Consider the following 19697-nt stretch of genomic DNA (forward strand, 5'->3'; position numbering starts at 1 on the left):
GAGAGGGAGAGGGCAGGGAAAAGACACACGGTTCCACTGCAAGGTCACATGGACTCTTTCTGTGCTCACCCTACACAGGGCGCCTGTTAATCAATAGGCTACAGAATGGCTATTCACCTGATGATGGCTGTGTAGACAGGCCTATAGTATTGCATGTCCAATGGTGTTCATATTTACGATGTGTGTGTGTGTGTGTGTGTGTGTGTGTGTGTTGTCCCTCCAGGGCTGGCTGTTACAATACTGACCTCCAGTGTTGCGCGCTGAAGGACGGAGCAGAGCGGAGCGCGCTCTCCTCGGTGCGGGACTCCTCCGCTGTCAGTCAGTCTGTCAGTAGGTGACCTCCCTATAGGAGCTCCTCCTGCTCACTTATCTATTAACATGGACGTGAGCGCGCTCTTCATAACAGACCTTCAAAAGTCATATCAGAGCAGAGAGAGAGAGAGAGAGAGAGAGAGAGAGAGAGAGAGAGAGAGAGAGAGAAAGAGAGAGAGAGAGAGACACTGATCAGCTGTCCGATGTGTGACTTGTCAGCCACAAATCTGACAACGCAGATACAAGCGCTCCTCCGGCAGCACTGATTTTATTAAATATTCCCAAATAATTACCAACTATAGTAGTATAGTATATTTTTGCTTGCTTATTTCACTGTTTCCATCTCCTCTCCTCTCCTCTCCTCTCCTCTCCTCTCCTCTCCTCTCCTCTCCTCGTCGGAGCGGGTCCCTGCTAGTTTTTTCCAATGTAAAAAAAAAGAAAAAAAAAAAGACACGTGGTTGTTACAACCCTCTCTGAGGACCCAGCGGGGACGCGGAGGTGGAGAGATGCGGCGCAGTCGGGATGGGAGAGGACGCGTTGAGGAGAGAGCCCGTAGACTCTCTAACTATGGACATTCTGCTGCGCCTATTTGGAATAAGGACTTAAAAGACTTTGCACATTGAGTACTCTATCTCTCTCTTTTTTTATTGCTCTCTCTCTTTTTTTTCTGTCCAAAAGGAGGCATGCAGGAGGTGGAAGATCGCAGGTGATGAGAGGAGAAAAAATGCCATTTGCAGTAGATTTCCATAGTGAAATGCGCGCTGAGGTCCTAATGGGAGATTTACGCAGATTATTTACGCACATTTTAATTGTTTAAAAGTCATATATTGACTAAAAAAATTGTATTGACTCAAAATGGATTTCTTGAATATCTCCAGCCTGGAGGATGATGGTGTAGAGGCAGAAAATATCTCCTCTAATTCCACCTCCCAGAGCCAGTACAGCCAGCTCGCTATCTGGAGTCTGGCCGGACTTGTCAGCTTTCTCATCTTGTTTACAATAGTCGGGAACGTCTTGGTTGTTATCGCTGTTTTAACGAGCAGAGCTCTGAAACCACCCCAGAACCTTTTCCTCGTCTCCCTGGCCAGTGCGGACATACTTGTGGCCACCCTGGTCATGCCCTTTTCTCTGGCAAATGAACTCATGGGCTACTGGTTTTTCGGCAAAATCTGGTGTGACATCTACCTGGCTCTGGACGTTTTGTTCTGCACCTCCTCTATCGTTCACCTGTGCGCTATTAGTTTGGACCGGTACTGGTCGGTGACACAGGCGGTAGAGTATAACTTAAAGAGAACGCCGAAAAGAGTTAAAGGGATGATCGTGGTGGTGTGGTTGATCTCGGCCGTCATCTCCTTCCCGCCGCTGATATCGATGGACAGGAGCAACAATGAGGCCAGTCCCCAGTGTATCCTGAATGACGAGACCTGGTACATCCTCTACTCCAGTATTGGCTCCTTCTTTGCCCCCTGTGTCATCATGATCCTGGTCTATATTCGCATCTACCAAGTGGCAAAGACCAGGACCAGATCAATGTCGGAGAAGAAGAGGGATGTGGACTCGCCGCTGGAGAATGGGATGGACCAAGCCGAACCAGGCAGAGGCGGGTCACAGAAGTCCAACAGGGACGGAAGCATGAAAGACCAGGAACGTGGGAACGGACACTGCCAAGAGCAGGCGACTCGATCCCCTCTGCCGAACGAGCCAAAGCATCCGCCGACGGACCACGACGACGACTACGACGACAGCAGCTCGTCTGACGAGAAACCGAAGAAAGGTTCCATTTGCTCGAAACACCACCGGGACGACAAAAAAGACAGGAAGTCCAGCCGGAAAAGCAGCACCGCCTCCAAATACTCCAGCAGGAAGTCGCGTGCCAGTTCCAAGTCCATGGAGCTGTTCTCGTCGCGCCGCAAACGCCGGAGCACCGTCAACCGGAAGAAAATCTCCGCCGCCCGGGAGAAGCGCTTCACCTTCGTCCTCGCCGTCGTCATGGGTGTTTTCGTCTTGTGCTGGTTCCCGTTCTTCTTCTCCTACAGCCTGTATGGAATCTGCCGGGACCCGTGCGAGATCCCCGAGACGCTGTTCAAGTTCTTTTTCTGGATTGGCTACTGTAACAGCTCGCTAAACCCGGTCATCTACACCATCTTCAACCAGGACTTCCGCAGAGCCTTCCAGAAGATCCTCTGTAAGTCATGGAAACGCTCTTTCTGATCTGTATGGATGGGGTTGTATTAGACCTTTTTGCCCTATAGACAAATTCAAACAGTTGTAGGATGAAGTACTGGCCCTGGGGCGGCGAGGGGGGGGGGGCTTTCACACCTTTACTTTCAGGGATTGCGCTAGAAACGAAGGGACGATTGAACTAAGGTGCAGAAAAGGGGTTTAAAATGCAAGGTCTTATTCACAGAGGAGGTTTTCATCCAACGCCATCCAGGCTGCTTTTGGACTCCGATGGGGACTTCGGCTCATTTCCCCCCTTCCTCATTGACTTCTTCTCCCTTCGTTGAAATACAATAAACTGACTCGTAACAGTTACTGTGATGCATGCACGCCACAGCGGCTGCACTTGGATGAACTGCACAGGAGGGCGAAAGGGTTTACAGAGACAATTGATTTAAAATGTGACCTCATTCACCGAATATAATGCGAAGGCCTTGACAATCTCCACACAACCGTTGCTTGTGATGTTAGATAGCGGTGTCTATCTTTTCTCTTACTCTGTTTTTTTCTACACTATTCTATTACGTCACCCTCTCAACATGAGGACCAATGGGACGAAGGGGCTCCTTGCTTACTGTTTCAGTAGCAAAACTAAAGAAATCATCCTTAAAAAGTCATATTTCTGCTTCAGTGTTCTGTGTGGGGCTCAAAAGTGTGTGAAATGGGAGATGCAGCGGAAACTCTTGTTTTGTGTGAACTTGTACATGTGGCTGGGACTGTGTTTGGATACAGTGGAATGTACAGTAGAGTGGCATCACGGGCAATTTCCTCACTCAGCCAGGCATGTGTTTTGTCCGCTCCCCTCTGAGAAAATAGATGGAATACAGAGGTACTGCTGAGGCACATGGGCACCCACTGAAGCTGTCACTCTGTGTGTGTGTGTGTGTGTGTGTGTGTGTGTGTGTGTGTGTGTGGAAGAGAACGAGAGGGGCTAAATGTACAACAGTGAAACTCTGCTGTGATAAAGTGAGCTGGAGAATTTATTGCATCCTATCCCAACTGCCAGTTAGTGATTGTCGGCGTGTGTGTCTATGAGTGTGTGTGTGTGTGTGTGTGTGTGTGTGTGTGTGTTTACTTTCACAAATGGCCTGATTCTTTCTGGTCAAGTGTCTTTCTATTCTCCGCAATCCTATTTTCTGTCACGTTTCTCTCCCTTACAGCCACAAAAAGCACTTAGCCGCAGTAAAAACCAAACACCTTATCACTCTGCTCTAATGTCTGCTGCTCTCACACACACACACACACAGTATAAGAACACACACACGTTATTATACACACAAATGACCTATCCAGTCAGTATTGAATCTTTCAAACATTCATAGCCGGAAGGGCTAATGCTTTATTTTTTTGTGTTCTCTTGTAAATAATTGAAGAAAGTATTATTGTGTGGTGCCTCATAATCACACATGTATCAATATGCTAAAAATGTATTGTTTGTATAATGAACAAGGCTCTGAAAGATTTTCATGTTACACCAACTTCTGTCCTTTTCTAAAAGAGCAAGTGTTTACTTCTCTGCTTTGAGCACATTCGAAAGAACAAATAAAGAGATTACTTCAACTGTCATTTGAAAATCGCCAGAGTGCATGACTGCATTCTTCATCACTGTTCATATTTGTATTTATGTTTTAATGTTGTGTCACTGTTTATTTATGACACGTTAAGAGGTTCGAGAGCATCAGTGAAGAGTTATCCATTCAACTACATTCACACTTTAAAATACGTTAAGTGCAGGAAGACAAAATTCAACGTAAGGTTAGTGATCTATAATAGATCAGACTGTAAATGTTGCCTCACACCCCTGATACACAGGTGAGTGGGTTCCTGAAATGGTGTTGAATTCACATACAATGTCACCGTTGAGTTTATCAAAGCTGCAACATTCGGATGTTTGTCAGGCTTCAAATTCAAGTGGCGCCAAAGCCTGCAAGAACCGATCAAAACAGCAGTCATATCACAAGCACAGGAGACAATTACGCCAGTGTTTGCCAACCAGGGGTACTTGTACCCCATGGGGTACTTTTGCAGTTGCCCGGTGGTACATTAGTACATGGAGACATTGTGGAGTAGCTAAGCTATAAAATAACATTTTCAAAAACAAGTTTATTTGTCACAAGTAAAGTTTTAGCTATGAAAGTCTGACTGCATAGGACCTGAGTCAGTCGACAGCTAAGATGGTTGAAACATCCAATTTCTTCCACTCCAAGTTGTAGTTACATGAATGCAAACTTTACTTTAGACTGTAACTTTAGAACTTACTCACAAAAATGAACTTCAGGATTACTATGCCTTGTATGAACAAAATAACTGAATTACTGCCTCGCGGTTGCATGCCTCTGCCAACCAGTCAAGTTTAGGGCTGTGTATTGCCAAGAATCTGGCGATAGGATACGTATCACGATAAAGGGGTTACGATTCAGTATATTGGAATACTGTAAGACAGGCGTTATATTCCATATTTTTTAATCTAATTTTAGGAATACTATCATAGTATAAAGAACACATTGCCATATACATAAAATCTGAGTAAAAAGAAGTTTACTTTTTTATGCAGTCAGAACAGTGGGATCTGTATTTGCACTTATCACAGTCCCTATAAAATCCAACTTCATAGCAGTACTTTGAGAGGGCGCATACACTGAGAGGGCGCATCTCTTTGCTAATGAAATAATGTATTGACTGAGTTCATCTTTGTATGTAAACTATTAATTAAAAATCAATACAGTGTTTTTGAGGATTGATAAAGTATTATAACATAATATTGTGACCAAAATGTCATCACTTCATCATTTTACTCTGTTAGACATCTGTGTGAAATTGTCATAATTAGCATATGAATTCTTGACTTATGGCCAAAAACGTGTTTTGTGAGGTCACGGTGACCTTTGACCACCAAAATCGAATCAGTTCATCCTTAAGTCCAAGTGGATGTTTGTGCCAAATTTGAAGAAATTTCCTCATGGCGTTCCTGAGATATGGCATTCACGAGAATAGAGTGGACGTGAGGTCACAGTGAACTCGACCTTTGACCTCTGATCACCAAAATCTCATCAGTTCATCCTTGAGTCCAGGTGGACGTTTGTGCCAAATTTGAAGAAATTCTTTTGATTGAGAAATGGCATTCACAAGAATTGGCGGGTGGACGGACGGACAACGCGAAAACATAATGCCTCCAGCCACAGCTGTCGCTGACGCGGACACATAAAAAAACAATATCCACTTTTATGTAATTAATAGTGTTAAAAAATGCAGTTTAAAGTCCATTCAAATGAACACATTTGGAAAACGATGGGTGGTTTTGATGAAGGGGTGCATGAGCTCTTATTATTACAATGAATACATTTCAAGATCCTAGAATACAATAGTTCAGCTACTCTCAAACACTGGGCTGGGGCCCACTGGTGGGCTGGTGTGGTACTGCCAAATGGTTAGATTAACCTCTTCAAAATCCGATGGCCGCTATTCTGTCTTTCAGAGGTTGTAGCTGGCTCAATTTTAAAGCTAGAGTGAAGATACTGACATCATATGAAACTAAAAAAACAAAGGAATCCCTTGGTCCCAACCGTGTCATACTAACTTGTCAGGAAGGAGGCTAAATATGCAAAATTTCGGTGAGGAAAAATTGGCATGGCCATGTCTTGGATACAGTGACACAGAATGGAGCGGTTTTTGAAATGAAAAAGTGATGTTGGAGACAACCCAGCACCAGTGAAAGCTCAAAAGCATTAGGTGATGAAATATGACCCTGGATACTTTGGATTCATATAGCAGGCAGTGATGGGTGAGGTAAAGCTGAATATTTATGTAGGTCATTACACCTGACAGCGGTATAAAGCATATTTATAGCCCAGGTTGTCATTTATTTGAGAAGGTTCTTTTATTGTATTTTATGGATCTTGAGATATGTTGTTCATTTTATTTTAGGGATGTTCTTTTAACATCTAGTATAAAACTGTTGTCTCATGTTGTGAATATGATGACTAATGAAGGTCTATACACTCTGTGCTGACAGTGTGCAGGGCTTAAACACTTTATAAAACATTACATTTGCAAGATTTTGGATTTGACTGTACACACACACACAGTTTTGAACTTGTGAGAATCTTTTGTAAAAGAGGCTCAAAACAGAAAATGCTCGGATAGCATTGCTGAGCCGCTTCCTAGACGGGCTGACAAAATGAGACTTTGCAGTGTACACACTAATGCGATCAAAGTCGGAATCACAATCAAAACAAAGACTTATGAGGCTTCTGTGGGATTTTAGCTCTCCCTGCACATTTCTTTCACATCACACAGAAAAAAATGATTAATCAAAAATCTTGTATTGTCTGCCCAGACTTTGATTTGGATTACCAAAGAGAGACGCTGCGGTAGAAGAGACAGATCTGGCTCTCCCACTGTCTGATGCCCTGCAGCCAATTGTAGGTGTAAACAATATCTTTTCTGCTTGTGCATCATTTATACATCCTCCAGAGATGTAACTGTTTCACTACATGTGTACACTGTGTAGTACTCAGGAGTGTTTTCACAAAGCCCGATGGGTGGTTGGGGACAAACTGCGTGGTTGCATCAAATTAAATCAAGAGCCCCAGTTTCATTTTTGTTTATCGTGCAACTTCTGCACCTGAGTCCCTCTAACAAGCATCAATAGGAATTCTTGGAGAACATCATACATCATCCACTTCTAGGGACTTATAGATGTCCTGAAGTCAAATATATCAGTCATTGTCAGGCATTCGTTTTTTGTTTTTTTTCCAGCAACCCAAAAATAAAGACATTTCCCTCACAAATTAGTGGTATTTTATTTTTAATTTATAAGGGACTATACTTCTGGTGAATATAATCTAATCAATCTTATTTCGATGTATGTACGTATTTAGTATATACAGTTCCCTTTGTGAACACCTTATTTTGAAAACTGGATGTAGTCACACGTGTACACTTCTGCTAACCTTGCCAAGTCCGTCTCTAGCTCTCCCGTCAGCTCCGTTCTCTTTATACATCCATGGTCAGCTCCATCGGGGCCGTTTGAATGCATTTAACATAAATGTCAGTATATGGGTGCTCTACAGTTGTAGTGTCGGCTGATTTAACCACGGAAATGAGAGTGACGGCCGGCTTTACCGCAGGTTACTGCAATACAATAACATTACCTGTCCATGACAGAGTTAGCATGCAGCTTTAGCCGTGATGTCTAGCTCTACTTTTCCAGCAATGTGTGAAACCCAAAGTGTTTCCATACTTTCCTGAATGTGTACTGTTTACCACTTTGGATTTAACATGTGAGGCTGTAGTTCGTATCCATGTGGACCCTCCGCCGTTTTCTACTTTTTCGTTCGGCTCGCTGTGGCTGGCTGCGGTTTGTTTCGGTTGACAGATACAGACATGACGTCGCGTTACTCAGACTACAACAATAAAAGCGGTAACTTCCTTCTACCCCCGTATACACTCAAATTAAGCAAATATATTGATTCAGACATTAAAAAAATCAACTTCAAAATCGTAAAAAAAAAAGAAAATCGCAATACATAGGTGAATCGATTTTTTTCCCCCACCCCTAACTGATACAATACAGAAAATCCTTCCATCCTTCTGAAATGGAAATTGTTTGTGTGTTCAGTCAGGCGGCTTAATGAACAAGCAAGAGCTCTGGTCGATCCATAAAGAGGGGTCAGCTGCCTCAGCTTTTACTGACATGTTCTGTGTGTAAATGTGCATTTATGTGTTCTGGGAAACACTATTCACCGGAGACCCTTCGATACAATCAGAGGTCACATTTGGGTGAAGGTTTAGCAGGAAGCCCGGATAATTTCCATTAACCCAGACGGGGTATATAACACACCGGTCCTCTGTCTGCCTGCATCATGCTTATTTATTTATCCCCTGAAAGCTGACTGGAGTCGCCTCCATGACAAAGCAGACTGGATTCTGTCATTGTCGCCCCTCCCTTGTCAGAGTGTTTATGGCTTGCTGTGTCAGCGGGTCGCGTCCTCACGCTGCTGGTGGTTCGCTCCCGTGCTGCAGATCCGAAGCAAAACGCACTGATGGAAATGCACTCTGCACTGTGGTACTTCTGTCCCATTTTAACTTGGCTCTCTGAAGAGGCTTTCTTCATCATCAGCAGCACGTGTATTCATTAAATTTACCTCATTTGTTTGAGAGCACAAGAGCGTGACTATACCTGAGGTTGAAGATGTCGCTGCTCAGATCGGACATGACCATTCGTCTAACAAAAAAAATAGATAAAAGGGGAAATGTATTCATGAACTGAGCTTAAAGAGCATCGTTCCATAAATCTTTAAAGTCCTTAACCATGTTGCCGACGATGATGTCTTCAACTCAACCTCAACCCGAACAAATCCCCCGTCTTCTCTGCCTCCCTCACACATGTCATAACTAATTTCAGCAGATCTGCATGAGTGCTCAGTGGGCGGGAAGTGGCGAATACAGACAGGCCAGATTGTAAAGTATTATATGTTTGTGCAGCATGTCGCGGTAAATACTCATGAGAGGCTTTAAAGTTTAATTCCCTGACATATGATGCTAAAGTTTTGAATGTGGAAGGTATTAGTTTTCACTTTAAATTTCCTTTTTTGGGAGTATTTGAAGAAAAGATTCGAGGAGTCCTGTGAATCCATTGACAATTGATTGACAATGTCTCTCTGCCCGCATCTTTTCCTCTCTTCTTTAATCCCACTCTTCATCCTCCACTGACTTTCCCTCTGTGCATTATCACACATCCTGAACAGTTTGAAGTTCACCACTTTTTCTCTACACCTCACCCCACCGAAACTTTATCTTGATCTCCTCTACCTGTGACCTTCATCTTCCACTTCATTTCCTTTTTGTGGAAACTTTGGTCTGGCTCAGTGTTATATATCAAACTCTTGATACGCAGCAACCACAGAAACACTATTTTGCAAAGAAGGTTGAACACAGACACTAAAGGACACATATATTAGTCAAATACAGTATATGTGACTAAAATTGAAGCTGTGTGTATACGTGCATGGGAATGTTGGAATATGCGGAACACCACTCAGCATCAGGGAATGTTACGGAGCTGGACAGCTGAAGCAGTGTGCTACATTACAGTAAATGACAAGAAATCAGGCCACATCACGGATGTTACAGTGAATTTGAAACTCACAATTTTTTTTATGAGTTTACAGTTCATAGCAATCAGTGTAAGCAATGGTTTCTCTGTTACTACAAATGTATTTCCCCCTCATTTAATACATTTTAATGTCACAGAGATTCTTTATAGCATATAATATACAGGTATAAATACTGAACAAAGCCAGAACACCAGCCTCTGCTGGGTAGCTCGTGGTCTGTATTTTTTGCCCGAAATTGTTGGTTGTTTAAAAATGAATACGACCTCACGTTGTGTCAATCCCGTTTATACACCGACTCCAAAACTTTCGTCCGTCACTAAAGTTTTCGGATTTTGGATTTTTCTGCGTTTTTTTGCATCCGTCAAAATGCAAAAGAGCGTTGTTTGACCACTCAGAGCCACCGTCCGTCCAAACGTCATCATCCAAAATGGCATGATAAAAATTCACTCCGCCTCCCAGGGCAAAGCACTTTGCGAAAAAGAAATTAAAGAATACAAAGATTTAAAGATTGTGGCAGGTGATTGCAGAACAGCTTGGAATCGGGGATGATTGCAAAGCAAAGGATGTAGGAAAGATTAGACAGTAGTGATTGTGCTCTAGGCAGCTAAACGATAGCTTCTTGCAAATGTCATTCATTAATTAGCCCCATTGGGATTAGCGCTATCCATGGCACCCACGTCATTAATTCAGTTTTGTCTCGTATTGCAAATTTTCGCAACAAATAGAATAATAAAACGCATCAGACTCGGTGTGCAAGGTTTCTGTGTGTGGCTTTTTTTATCGGATGACGGATTAAAAAAAACGCATACGAAAAATATGGACTTGATGTGCAAAGACCTGAACAGCCACCTCTCTTTCTCTATAGTCCTCAGAGTCCTGCCAGGAACAGATAAAGGGTACTGTAATGGATTTCACTGACTGTCATATTCATACCATTAAGCAAAGAGTGTGTGACTTACACCATGTAATTTGTCATGCTTTCTCTCAGTGTTGCTGCCATGTTACATTCTAGGTGTGCAAGTATTTGATTAATAAAATTGAAAGTCCAGAAAGGATTATGTTTCAGCTAATGACAAGATAAGTCAAAAGGTAGACGTGGAGCACAGGAGACTCAGTTGTGAGGAGTGGAAAACCATTCTCTAATCAATCACTGCGTCCCTTTATTTCTTCAGGGTTCTCCATATCTCTTCTCTCCTCCCAGCAAGGATGGAGAAGCAGAGGACTCCATCTTTTACACGCCATCTGCCATTAGTCTCACACTCCTCATGCTATCTCAACCTCTGTCTTTCAACCTCTTCCCCAATCAATCTATCTCGTCTCCTCAGTCTGACAGCAGCCATCCATTCTGTGAGCTTCTGCTGCATTTGCATGATAGAGCAGGAGTGGAGTGTACACAGACACACACACACACACACACACACACACACACACACACACACATACAGGCTGGAGTAAATACACCTCTATGTCCTAGTTTTAGCACACGATGATTGCTTTTATCAGGCATCCCTTCTAATAAAGCCGCTCTTAATAACATTTCTTCAGCCGAATAAGTGCTCGTTGGTTCAATTAAATGCTTTAATTTAAGGCAAAAGAGAAGTCGTCTCCGTGGACTGCATTTTAACAGCGGAGCTGTCGATGGGTTTTTCACAGAGGAAAAGCACCTTCTACTTTCTAGCAGCGCAGCCAGGTGGTCAACTCTGATTGTTTTTGCCCTATTGCTTTAGCATTCACAAGTTGCTCCTCACTCGCAACCTGCAACCAGCCTGAAAGCCAACACATATTAGGACAACTTAAATAGACCTTGTGTTTTATTGAATGGACATGTAAAGCCTCTCAAGATGTCTTTTCCACCTTTATGCCCAGAAGTAAATCTATTTTAGCTAAAACTTTTTTTTTCCCGTACTGAAATAAAGTGCAGAGAAAAACAACTCAAACTACCAACGGTACATTATGAAGGAGTGGAAAGGCTGATGCAGGAAGTGAATGAGGGGCAATCATTTATTTACAGCCCCAAATGCTCCATTCTTGTTTCCCCTTGCATTTTTGTTTCAGAGTCTAAAAAGCTTGGGTATACAGCGATGCTAATGACTGCGCAAAGCTGTGCTTTGCTTTCAGCTAATTGCTAACGTCAGCACAGTAGCATGCTCACAATGACAATGCTGATGTTTGGCAGGTATGTTGACTATGTTCACCATCTGAGTTTCAACATCTGCTACTCGTTATTACAATTCAGCTGAGGGGGACATGAACGTCTGCACCAAATTTCATGGCAATCCAATAGATGTCGAGACACTTAACTCAAATCCACAAATGGGAACCTTCTGGTGTTGCTACAGGAAGAGTAGGGTTGGGTATCATTAACGATACCAGTACCAATACCAATGCCAATACCAGTACCCTTAAAGAGGACATGAAACGTATATGTTTTAGCACTTGTAGTGCACAAATATATTTGAGAAACGAACTTCCATAAAATCTGATTTTAAAAAGTTGTTAAACCCTCAGATATGACAAATGTATTTCCGTAAATTCTACCAGGCTTTCTAGCAAGCGAGCCGACATGTTGGAGTAAGGCCATTGTATATGTAACAAGGTTGGTTCGCCTCCAGCGCTGGAGGGTCAGACGGTCAACATTTTGGGTTAAAAAAGGAAAATATTGTTCCAAAAATAAATTATTGCGCCTTACGTTAGTTTGGGATGGCTATGATATTTTCTAATTTTGCCACCAGACATTTTGTGACGCCTTTTTCGGCAGTTAATATGGAAAAAACATATCACCGACAGTAAACGGGATTAATCACACTTGTAATAATAACATGATACAAGATGCAACGAAAGAAATGTTCAAAAGAAGAAATCCTAAAACAGGAAGAGGACTACAGGAAAAGCTTAAAGACACTACAGAAATGGTGCTGAGGATATACAGTTCACAGTCTTGGGGGATAACGGAAAGAGGAGTACGTGGGGGCAACAGCGCTGCGACTACCGGGGCTCGCCCAACAATGGTCGTGTCTAGAAGGTAACCCGCAAAATGCGAAAACATGCAAAACCTTGTAAAAACTCGTGTGAGACTCACCGCCGGACAACCTATCTCAACCTTAACCATTCGAGGTCAATGCCTAACCTTAACCATGAGTTTCGCAATTTGTGTGTTACTTTCTAGACACAACCCCTGCCAACACCGCCCAATGCTGCCGCTGTCCTGTGTCTCCTCAGTCTCCGTCTTTCATCGTCTCTACCATTGTATCTGTGTAACTCAACTGTTATCTGCTAGCCGCCGGCTCAGACATCTCCGTGTTCAGAGCCGTGTGCAGGCAGGCAAACCTGGCTGTATGGGTAGCAGCTGCTGAGGTAGAGGGCCAATCACACGTCACATTAAATCGAAGAACCCTTCGAAGTAATTGGCTGCGAGCAAAACCATACATATAAGTAATTTTTTTCTAGATCTGGGCATAGAAAGGATCGATTGCAGGTATCGTTTGACTGGAGAAGTTTCAATACTACTTTGCTACTGGATTATTTCGGTCAATACATTAAAGGTATATCGAGTACCGATACCCAGCCCTAAGGAAGGGGATTGCCAAGTCAGTAGGATTTATGGGAACCATGAATGTACAAAAGCTCTATCCATCCAATAATTGCTGAGATAATTAAGCCTGGATCAAAGTGGTGGAACAACCAACCGACCAACAGACCCACATTACATCCGTAGAGCCATGCTGCTAACATGGATAAAAATATATATGAGAATCCATATATAGTACTTCAGATATCTCTCCGAAGGAGAAATTTCTCTTTGGACAAAAGCTGTGTATAAAGGCCGCAGTATTTATCTTTGTCAAAATACATGAGCTTTATCATGGGCTGATCGTGGCTCTATATTTCATCTGAGTATTTCATTTAGAAATGTCTTCCTAATGCTCAGATGTCTGGTTAAGCTGCCTCCATCCAGCAGCTGTACACCCTCAGGGTCAGAAGTTCATTCCCTGCTCCTGCTTTCTGTTCTGCTCTATCCATCCATCTCATCCTCCTCCATAACCATTCCTCTCTGTCTGTAAAACAACGTGATGCAGAAAATGAAAAATGACTTGGATTTCCTCAAACAAAGCAAACAGATGGAAGGGTGTCCATTGGAGATGATGCAGGTTTGATGGGCCATGGTCTTTTAAAGGAACAAGCACTGTCAAGATGAATCAAATAGAGACTTGATGAATGGAAAATCCTCCCTTAATCCGCTCTTTATTTTATATGCACTCTTGACTTTGAGGGAGTAAATAAAGAGCAGAATGTGTTTTGTTTTTTTACTGTAATCTTTTCTGCTGGCTCAGCTCTACATGGTGGATTAAACACACACACACACACACACGTAGAAAGTCAGCTTTTACTTGATAGCAAAAGTTTTCAAAGGATACGTCATTTGCAAATTAATCATGAAACATCTGTATAATTAGCATAAACATATGAAACTGTAGTCCCCCAGATCATTAGCCTCCAAATTATAAGTGTGTATAATAAAATGTCATAATACCAAAGGGTTTCTGCAAATTAAACCTGCTGCTTCCTGTCATAAAGGGTACATTTCGACTTCACTGCGTCGCTGAAGAGGATAGATTTGTTGAAAATCATTTCACCATCTGCTACTGTGATAAACTCTGAGAGCTTTGACTGATAAACATCAGCAGTCGTTCTCTTTTAATGAGGCAAACAAGCAGATTTGGTGTTAAATCTGTTGGTACACAATGTAATATGCAGTGTAGAGGCAAAACAGGTGGTCCTTCCTCAATAACGGTTATTACAATAATGTAAATTTTCAACTCAAGGGGTCACAGACAGACAAGAGGGAGGAAACACGTAGTTCTCATGTAATCCGTGCCACTGTTTGATTCCATTATTCATGATCATTATTGCTAATTTAGCATTCATTATTTGAACTTAAGTAACTCTAGTTGGGTCCACCAATGAATACTAATGTTACTGCATCTGTATGTTATGTAAATTGTGTCTTAGCTGTAAAGGCATTCATTCAATATAGCATGTATTATAGAAATAGTGTACTCACATTAATTCAGATTACTTTAATGTCAATTAGATTTGCATAAAATGGAAATTTGTCTTTGCACTGGCATAACATTAAAAAGAAAAGAAAATTCCCTACAGTATGTCCCCTGTGGGGTTGCATCAAGGTTGCCTGCCATTTTGGCATCAATGTCGCAATCCTTTTTAGGGTGGTGGAAAACTGTAGCCTATCCCAGCATGCATTGGGCGAGGGTTGGGGAACACCTTGCAGAGGCATCTGGTCACTCACACAACGCATACTTACAAACACATTCACACCGAGGACCTTCTAACTGTACGGTGACGGTGCTTTGCACAAAATAATAGAACATTTAAAGTTCATATTATATTATGAAGTTTTAGTTCATTTGCAGATAGGCATTCACATTGCAAGACATGTTTAGGAGACAAAATGCTTCCACCTGAGAAAATCTGGTCATTCTCCATAAGCCTATTTACCTTATTCTTTGCCTGAACTACAGTGCTTCCGCATCGCGTCATTTTGTGTTCTCACTTCCGTTAAGAGCGGAAGTGCCATTATTTTGCTAAGTGCCGCCCATCGCCAGTGTTAATACATACATGGTTATCATCCTTTACTTGCCAAAAAGCGTTTTTTTTAAGCCTTAAAAAGCTGTTATTAAGTTGTAATGTTGTTGTTTTTTCAGGTGAGAAAGTAGCCATTTAGATTTCCAATATGTGATCAGTTTAACCAAATACATTTGGAAATTTGCGCCAATGTTTTCAGAGCTGTGAGGAGCTGCTGGCTGTGAGAGACCAGCCGGTCAGCGTACACATAGTACATGTCAACAGTGTTTTTGTATTTACTCTCACTGTTAGAAGGGGTAGACACAGGTCCTCACTGCAGGTGTGAGCATTGTTGTGGTCTGCAGTGACCTTTGTCTACCCAGCACCAGGCATCTATCTGGCAGTGAGAGTTTACAAAACTGTCGACACAACGTTGTGCTTTTGTATTCAGTCCTACAGGTGTACTGACATGCTTTGGTACTTTTGTAGCTCCTCATAGCAGAACTATGTAAACCATGAAACACTACAAATGTCCTAATGTTATTTCACACCATTTATGTCTTTCATCCTCTCAGTCAATGATGGCTGATGGATGTGGTATTGTAAAACTGTCTCTGGTAAAACCATCCCTATCGCCGCAGTGTATCTTCTTAATAGCACTGCTGGCGCTAAACCGGAAGAACTAACACAATTTTGTTTGAACCGGAAGTGACGAAAATGGGCGGGGCAGTATAAGGTGAATATCATGGATGTATAAAGAGAACTGGATATAGTGTTGTAGGAGGGCTCCCGTTCATTTCTATGAGAGTTGCTCAGTGGTGCATGAAGACAATATGGCAGGCGCAGTAGCGTTTCCTTTAACTCTGCCTCCCAGCCCTCGGTCCAGTTTCGGTCTGGGTCTCATTCACATGAACGGTGGAAGGAAAATAACTCTGGATTAGGCTATTAGTGCATTTTACAACTTTTAGGAGCTAATGATTTAAATAAGAGCTATTCAATTGTTCGTTCGAGTTACAGACGTCTCTTTCCCAATATAAGTCTATGGAAAAAAGGGGCCCAATGGCATCAGGTGACGGACACAATAGTTGTAGTACCGCTGTTAGGCCACTAAGAAAATTTGAGTCACAGTCCGGTGCTCTTCCTGGGCGCTTGATGAATACGGGGTCTTATCAGCAGGTATTTTGTTAATCCCGTGAAAGGTGGGACTTTCCATGGCGCTGTCTGTGTTGCTGAAATAGCAACACAGACAGCGCCATGGATTTATCAATAGACAGCAATAGAGATAGCAATTCTGATATGTACTCCGTTGCATCTGGTGGGATCACAAGCATTGTCTAGAGTGGCCGCGATCAGCTCCGGTGGAGCTACTGAACATAATGGATTTCTCCAAGAGGGATTGGTGTAGATGTCTCATGTGTGTTCAGACCAAGGTTTATATAAAGATAAACATTTGTTTCATAACCTGAGAGCAGTGCTCCAGGTTGCGCCGGTACTCACCGGTACACAGTACCGGCACTTATCAGGTTCTCTGTGTGTGTTCTTATAATGGCCCAGTGTATTTGCACCGCGCCTCATAAAACGTTTGAACATAAATCTATGTGAGCCGACTTACTGCACAGTGGAGGGGGGTGAGAACGAGGGTGCTGTAATTTACCAATACAATGTTCACGTCCTTTTTGTAAAATAATTAGTGAACTCACTGTTCGTCATAACTTTTTTTTATTTGTGAACAAATATAATGAATGAAACATTATTTAAAAGTTGTCTGAATCTGCTCTTTTAGGGCAAACATTTCCAGAACGTGTCTCTTTATCCTGCTGCATAATATGCAGGAGCATCCTTACTGGGACACTGCACTCCTAAAACCTGAATGATACCCTACTGTAGGCTACAAATAACACAGGAAAGCCCTTTAACTATCAACAGTATGGTGATTATTCAAAAACACCATCTTAACCCCATAATGTTCCAGTTGGAATATTACTGGAGTACTATAGGTCTACTATAGAAGATGCATAACCCAAGTATAATAATAGCAATAAAACCACAGCTGGTTATGACTGACACAGTATAACATGCTTAAAGAAATAATGAATAAATAGGAACAAAATCACAAGATTTTTTCCCCCACTTCAAGCACTGCCTGATAGTATGAATTACATATGAACTGCATATGAACTCCTCTTGTCCGGTGCATGATGGGATTGTCTCCAGCTCCCCGTGATCTACCCACGCTAACTTAACAGTGCCATACATTTAGTACACTGCTCAAATGGATGGCATAATGGTATTCTGCTAGCATGCACTATTATACAAATAAAACACCACATTTTGTATGCAAAACAGACCGCAGGAGAAATGCAGTAATGAAATGAATCATGAATATTATGCAGGAAGTAGAATGAATAACAATCGCCTCATTCTAGTTGGCCTTTTCACTTAAACGCAGCATGCAGAGCCAAGTCCACTGAGGGAGCAGGAGTGACAAAGTTAGAGATGGGACACAGTCATTATGATGTCAGCTGGGAAATGTCATGTTATTCCACCCTGGAGCTTAAAGGGGAGGGAAGCCGGCCTTGTGAGCACGATTTTCTGCGTTATGATTTTCCTATTAGCATTTCCTAGCCTCCCCTGAGCACGTCAGGAAAGATAGTTGTGTGCACATCCAACAGAAACCTCTGCAGGTCAAGGTGCTGGACACAAAGGCCAAAGCAACGGAGGACATAAAAGTGTCCTCACAGTGGAATCAAAGCTCGCCTGTGGGATACGCTTTATATGGTAACTTTACGATGTGATTTGGTGAATATGATGTCTGCGGTCGCTTCTTATTTATATCTCTCGTTTCAATTCTTGAAACATTGCTAGTAAAGCCTATATTCACAAGGGAGCTTTGATTTCACAGCATAGATACCCTCCATTTTATATTACAAACACAATATATCTCCAGTTCCATCAGTTTCCTGCTATCTCTCAGTGCCAAACGCTGTGTTCAATCAGAACTTGTGAATACCATGACAATCTGCGGCACGTTAGCCCTGTTCACTATGAAATTGCACAAATGATACATCTCAGATCTATGATATAGATCTCTATTGGCTTTGTTTACTCTTTTTGAAGTGCTACACGTAAGACGGATAAATGGGTATTGCAGCATAACACGCTGCTGCCTGTAAATCTTTACACTGATGTGACTGTGTGCCTATCTCAGAGATGAACTCAGTTGACACAAGCCGAGCTTAATGCATGGGAACAGAGCAGAAACAATCATATAGAGTGCAACAAATACCCGTATCCTATCTATCTCTTTTCATTAGCGATGCTTTGCAATTTAATCCCTCTCTCTGCTTTATGAGCCTGGGAGTGTTCGCAATATAGCAGTGAGTCATTAAGTGAAGCAATCTGCACTTATTAGCCTGTTAATCTCCCTAATTAATTTGACTCTTGGGTAAACAACTGTATATACTGTAGATGGTCTCTTGAGGAACAATCTTGGAGTGGCTGCACACTCACTCACTGACACACACACAGTGCCCACACTTACACTCACATGAAAACACACACTAGCTTGCACAAAACAAACTTGCAGAGACACAAACTCCTCCACATTCACAAAGACAAAAACACTTTCCCTTGTGTGTGTGTGTGTGTGTGTGTGTGTGTGTGTGTGTGTGTGCTCGCAATACAAATCCTGAGACAACTAACCTTAGACAATACATGGCTGAGGATATAGACAAGAACCAGACAGACAACTTCACAGCTGTATTGATTCTAATATTTTTAGCCATCCTACTGTAGCAGCGTGGCTCTAGTGTTGGCATGTCGGTCTGTTGGTCGGTCAGTCCACCACTTTAGTCCAAACTGAAATGTCTCCTCAGAGTCCCCAGAGGATGAATCCAAATGACTTTGGTGATCTCATGACTTTTCTTGTAATGCCACCATGGGGATGACATTTTATTATTGGATGAGTTGCTGTGACATTCGCACCATCATTAGGTCAACATAAGTTTGCCCTTTGATTTATGACCTAATATTTGTAAAACTAATGACAATCCCATCAGCCCCGGCTGCACTTTGGGTTTAAAAATGTACTTTGTCCCCTTGGGAAATACATTTTTCATTCTGTTGTTATTTTTCTTGATTTACAGCTAACACGCTAAACTAAGATGACGCCCATGGTAAACATTAAACCTGCTGAACATTAATATTAGGTCCGTCAATCAATTGAAATATTTAATCGCCATTAATTGCATGATTGTCCAAAGTTAATCGCGATTAATCAAAAATTAATCGCACATTTTTCATCTGTTCATAATGTACTTTAAAGGGAGATTTGTCAAGTATTTAATACTCTTATCAACATGGGAGTGGGCATATATGCTTGCTTTATGCAAATACTGTATATTAATAATTGGAAATCAATTAACAACACAAAATAATGGCAAACATTGTCCAGAAACCCTCACA

General features: G+C 42.1%; 1 protein-coding gene across 1 annotated transcript; it reads left to right on the forward strand.

The window, feature by feature from the left end:
* Nucleotides 1-687: 687 nt before the first annotated feature.
* On the forward strand, nucleotides 688-4109 carry adra2c (adrenoceptor alpha 2C). Its single transcript, XM_037765679.1, has 2 exons — nucleotides 688-2497; nucleotides 3265-4109. Exons 1-2 carry the CDS (start codon nucleotides 1168-1170, stop codon nucleotides 3369-3371), a joined length of 1437 nt encoding a protein of 478 aa, XP_037621607.1. The 5' UTR covers nucleotides 688-1167; the 3' UTR covers nucleotides 3372-4109.
* Nucleotides 4110-19697: the final 15588 nt, after the last annotated feature.

This window comes from Sebastes umbrosus, chromosome 3 (genome assembly GCF_015220745.1).
Source record: "Sebastes umbrosus isolate fSebUmb1 chromosome 3, fSebUmb1.pri, whole genome shotgun sequence".
Classification (NCBI taxonomy): Eukaryota; Metazoa; Chordata; class Actinopteri; order Perciformes; family Sebastidae; genus Sebastes; species Sebastes umbrosus.

What these genes read in the sequence shown, in the direction of transcription:
- adra2c (XM_037765679.1), top strand. Translation starts at nt 1,168, where the DNA reads ATGGATTTCTTGAATATCTCCAGCCTGGAGGATGATGGTGTAGAGGCA. An exon ending in AGCCTTCCAGAAGATCCTCT is followed by an intron (nt 2,498 to 3,264) that starts GTAAGTCATGGA and finishes GTTTGGATACAG; the next exon opens with TGGAATGTACAGTAGAGTGG.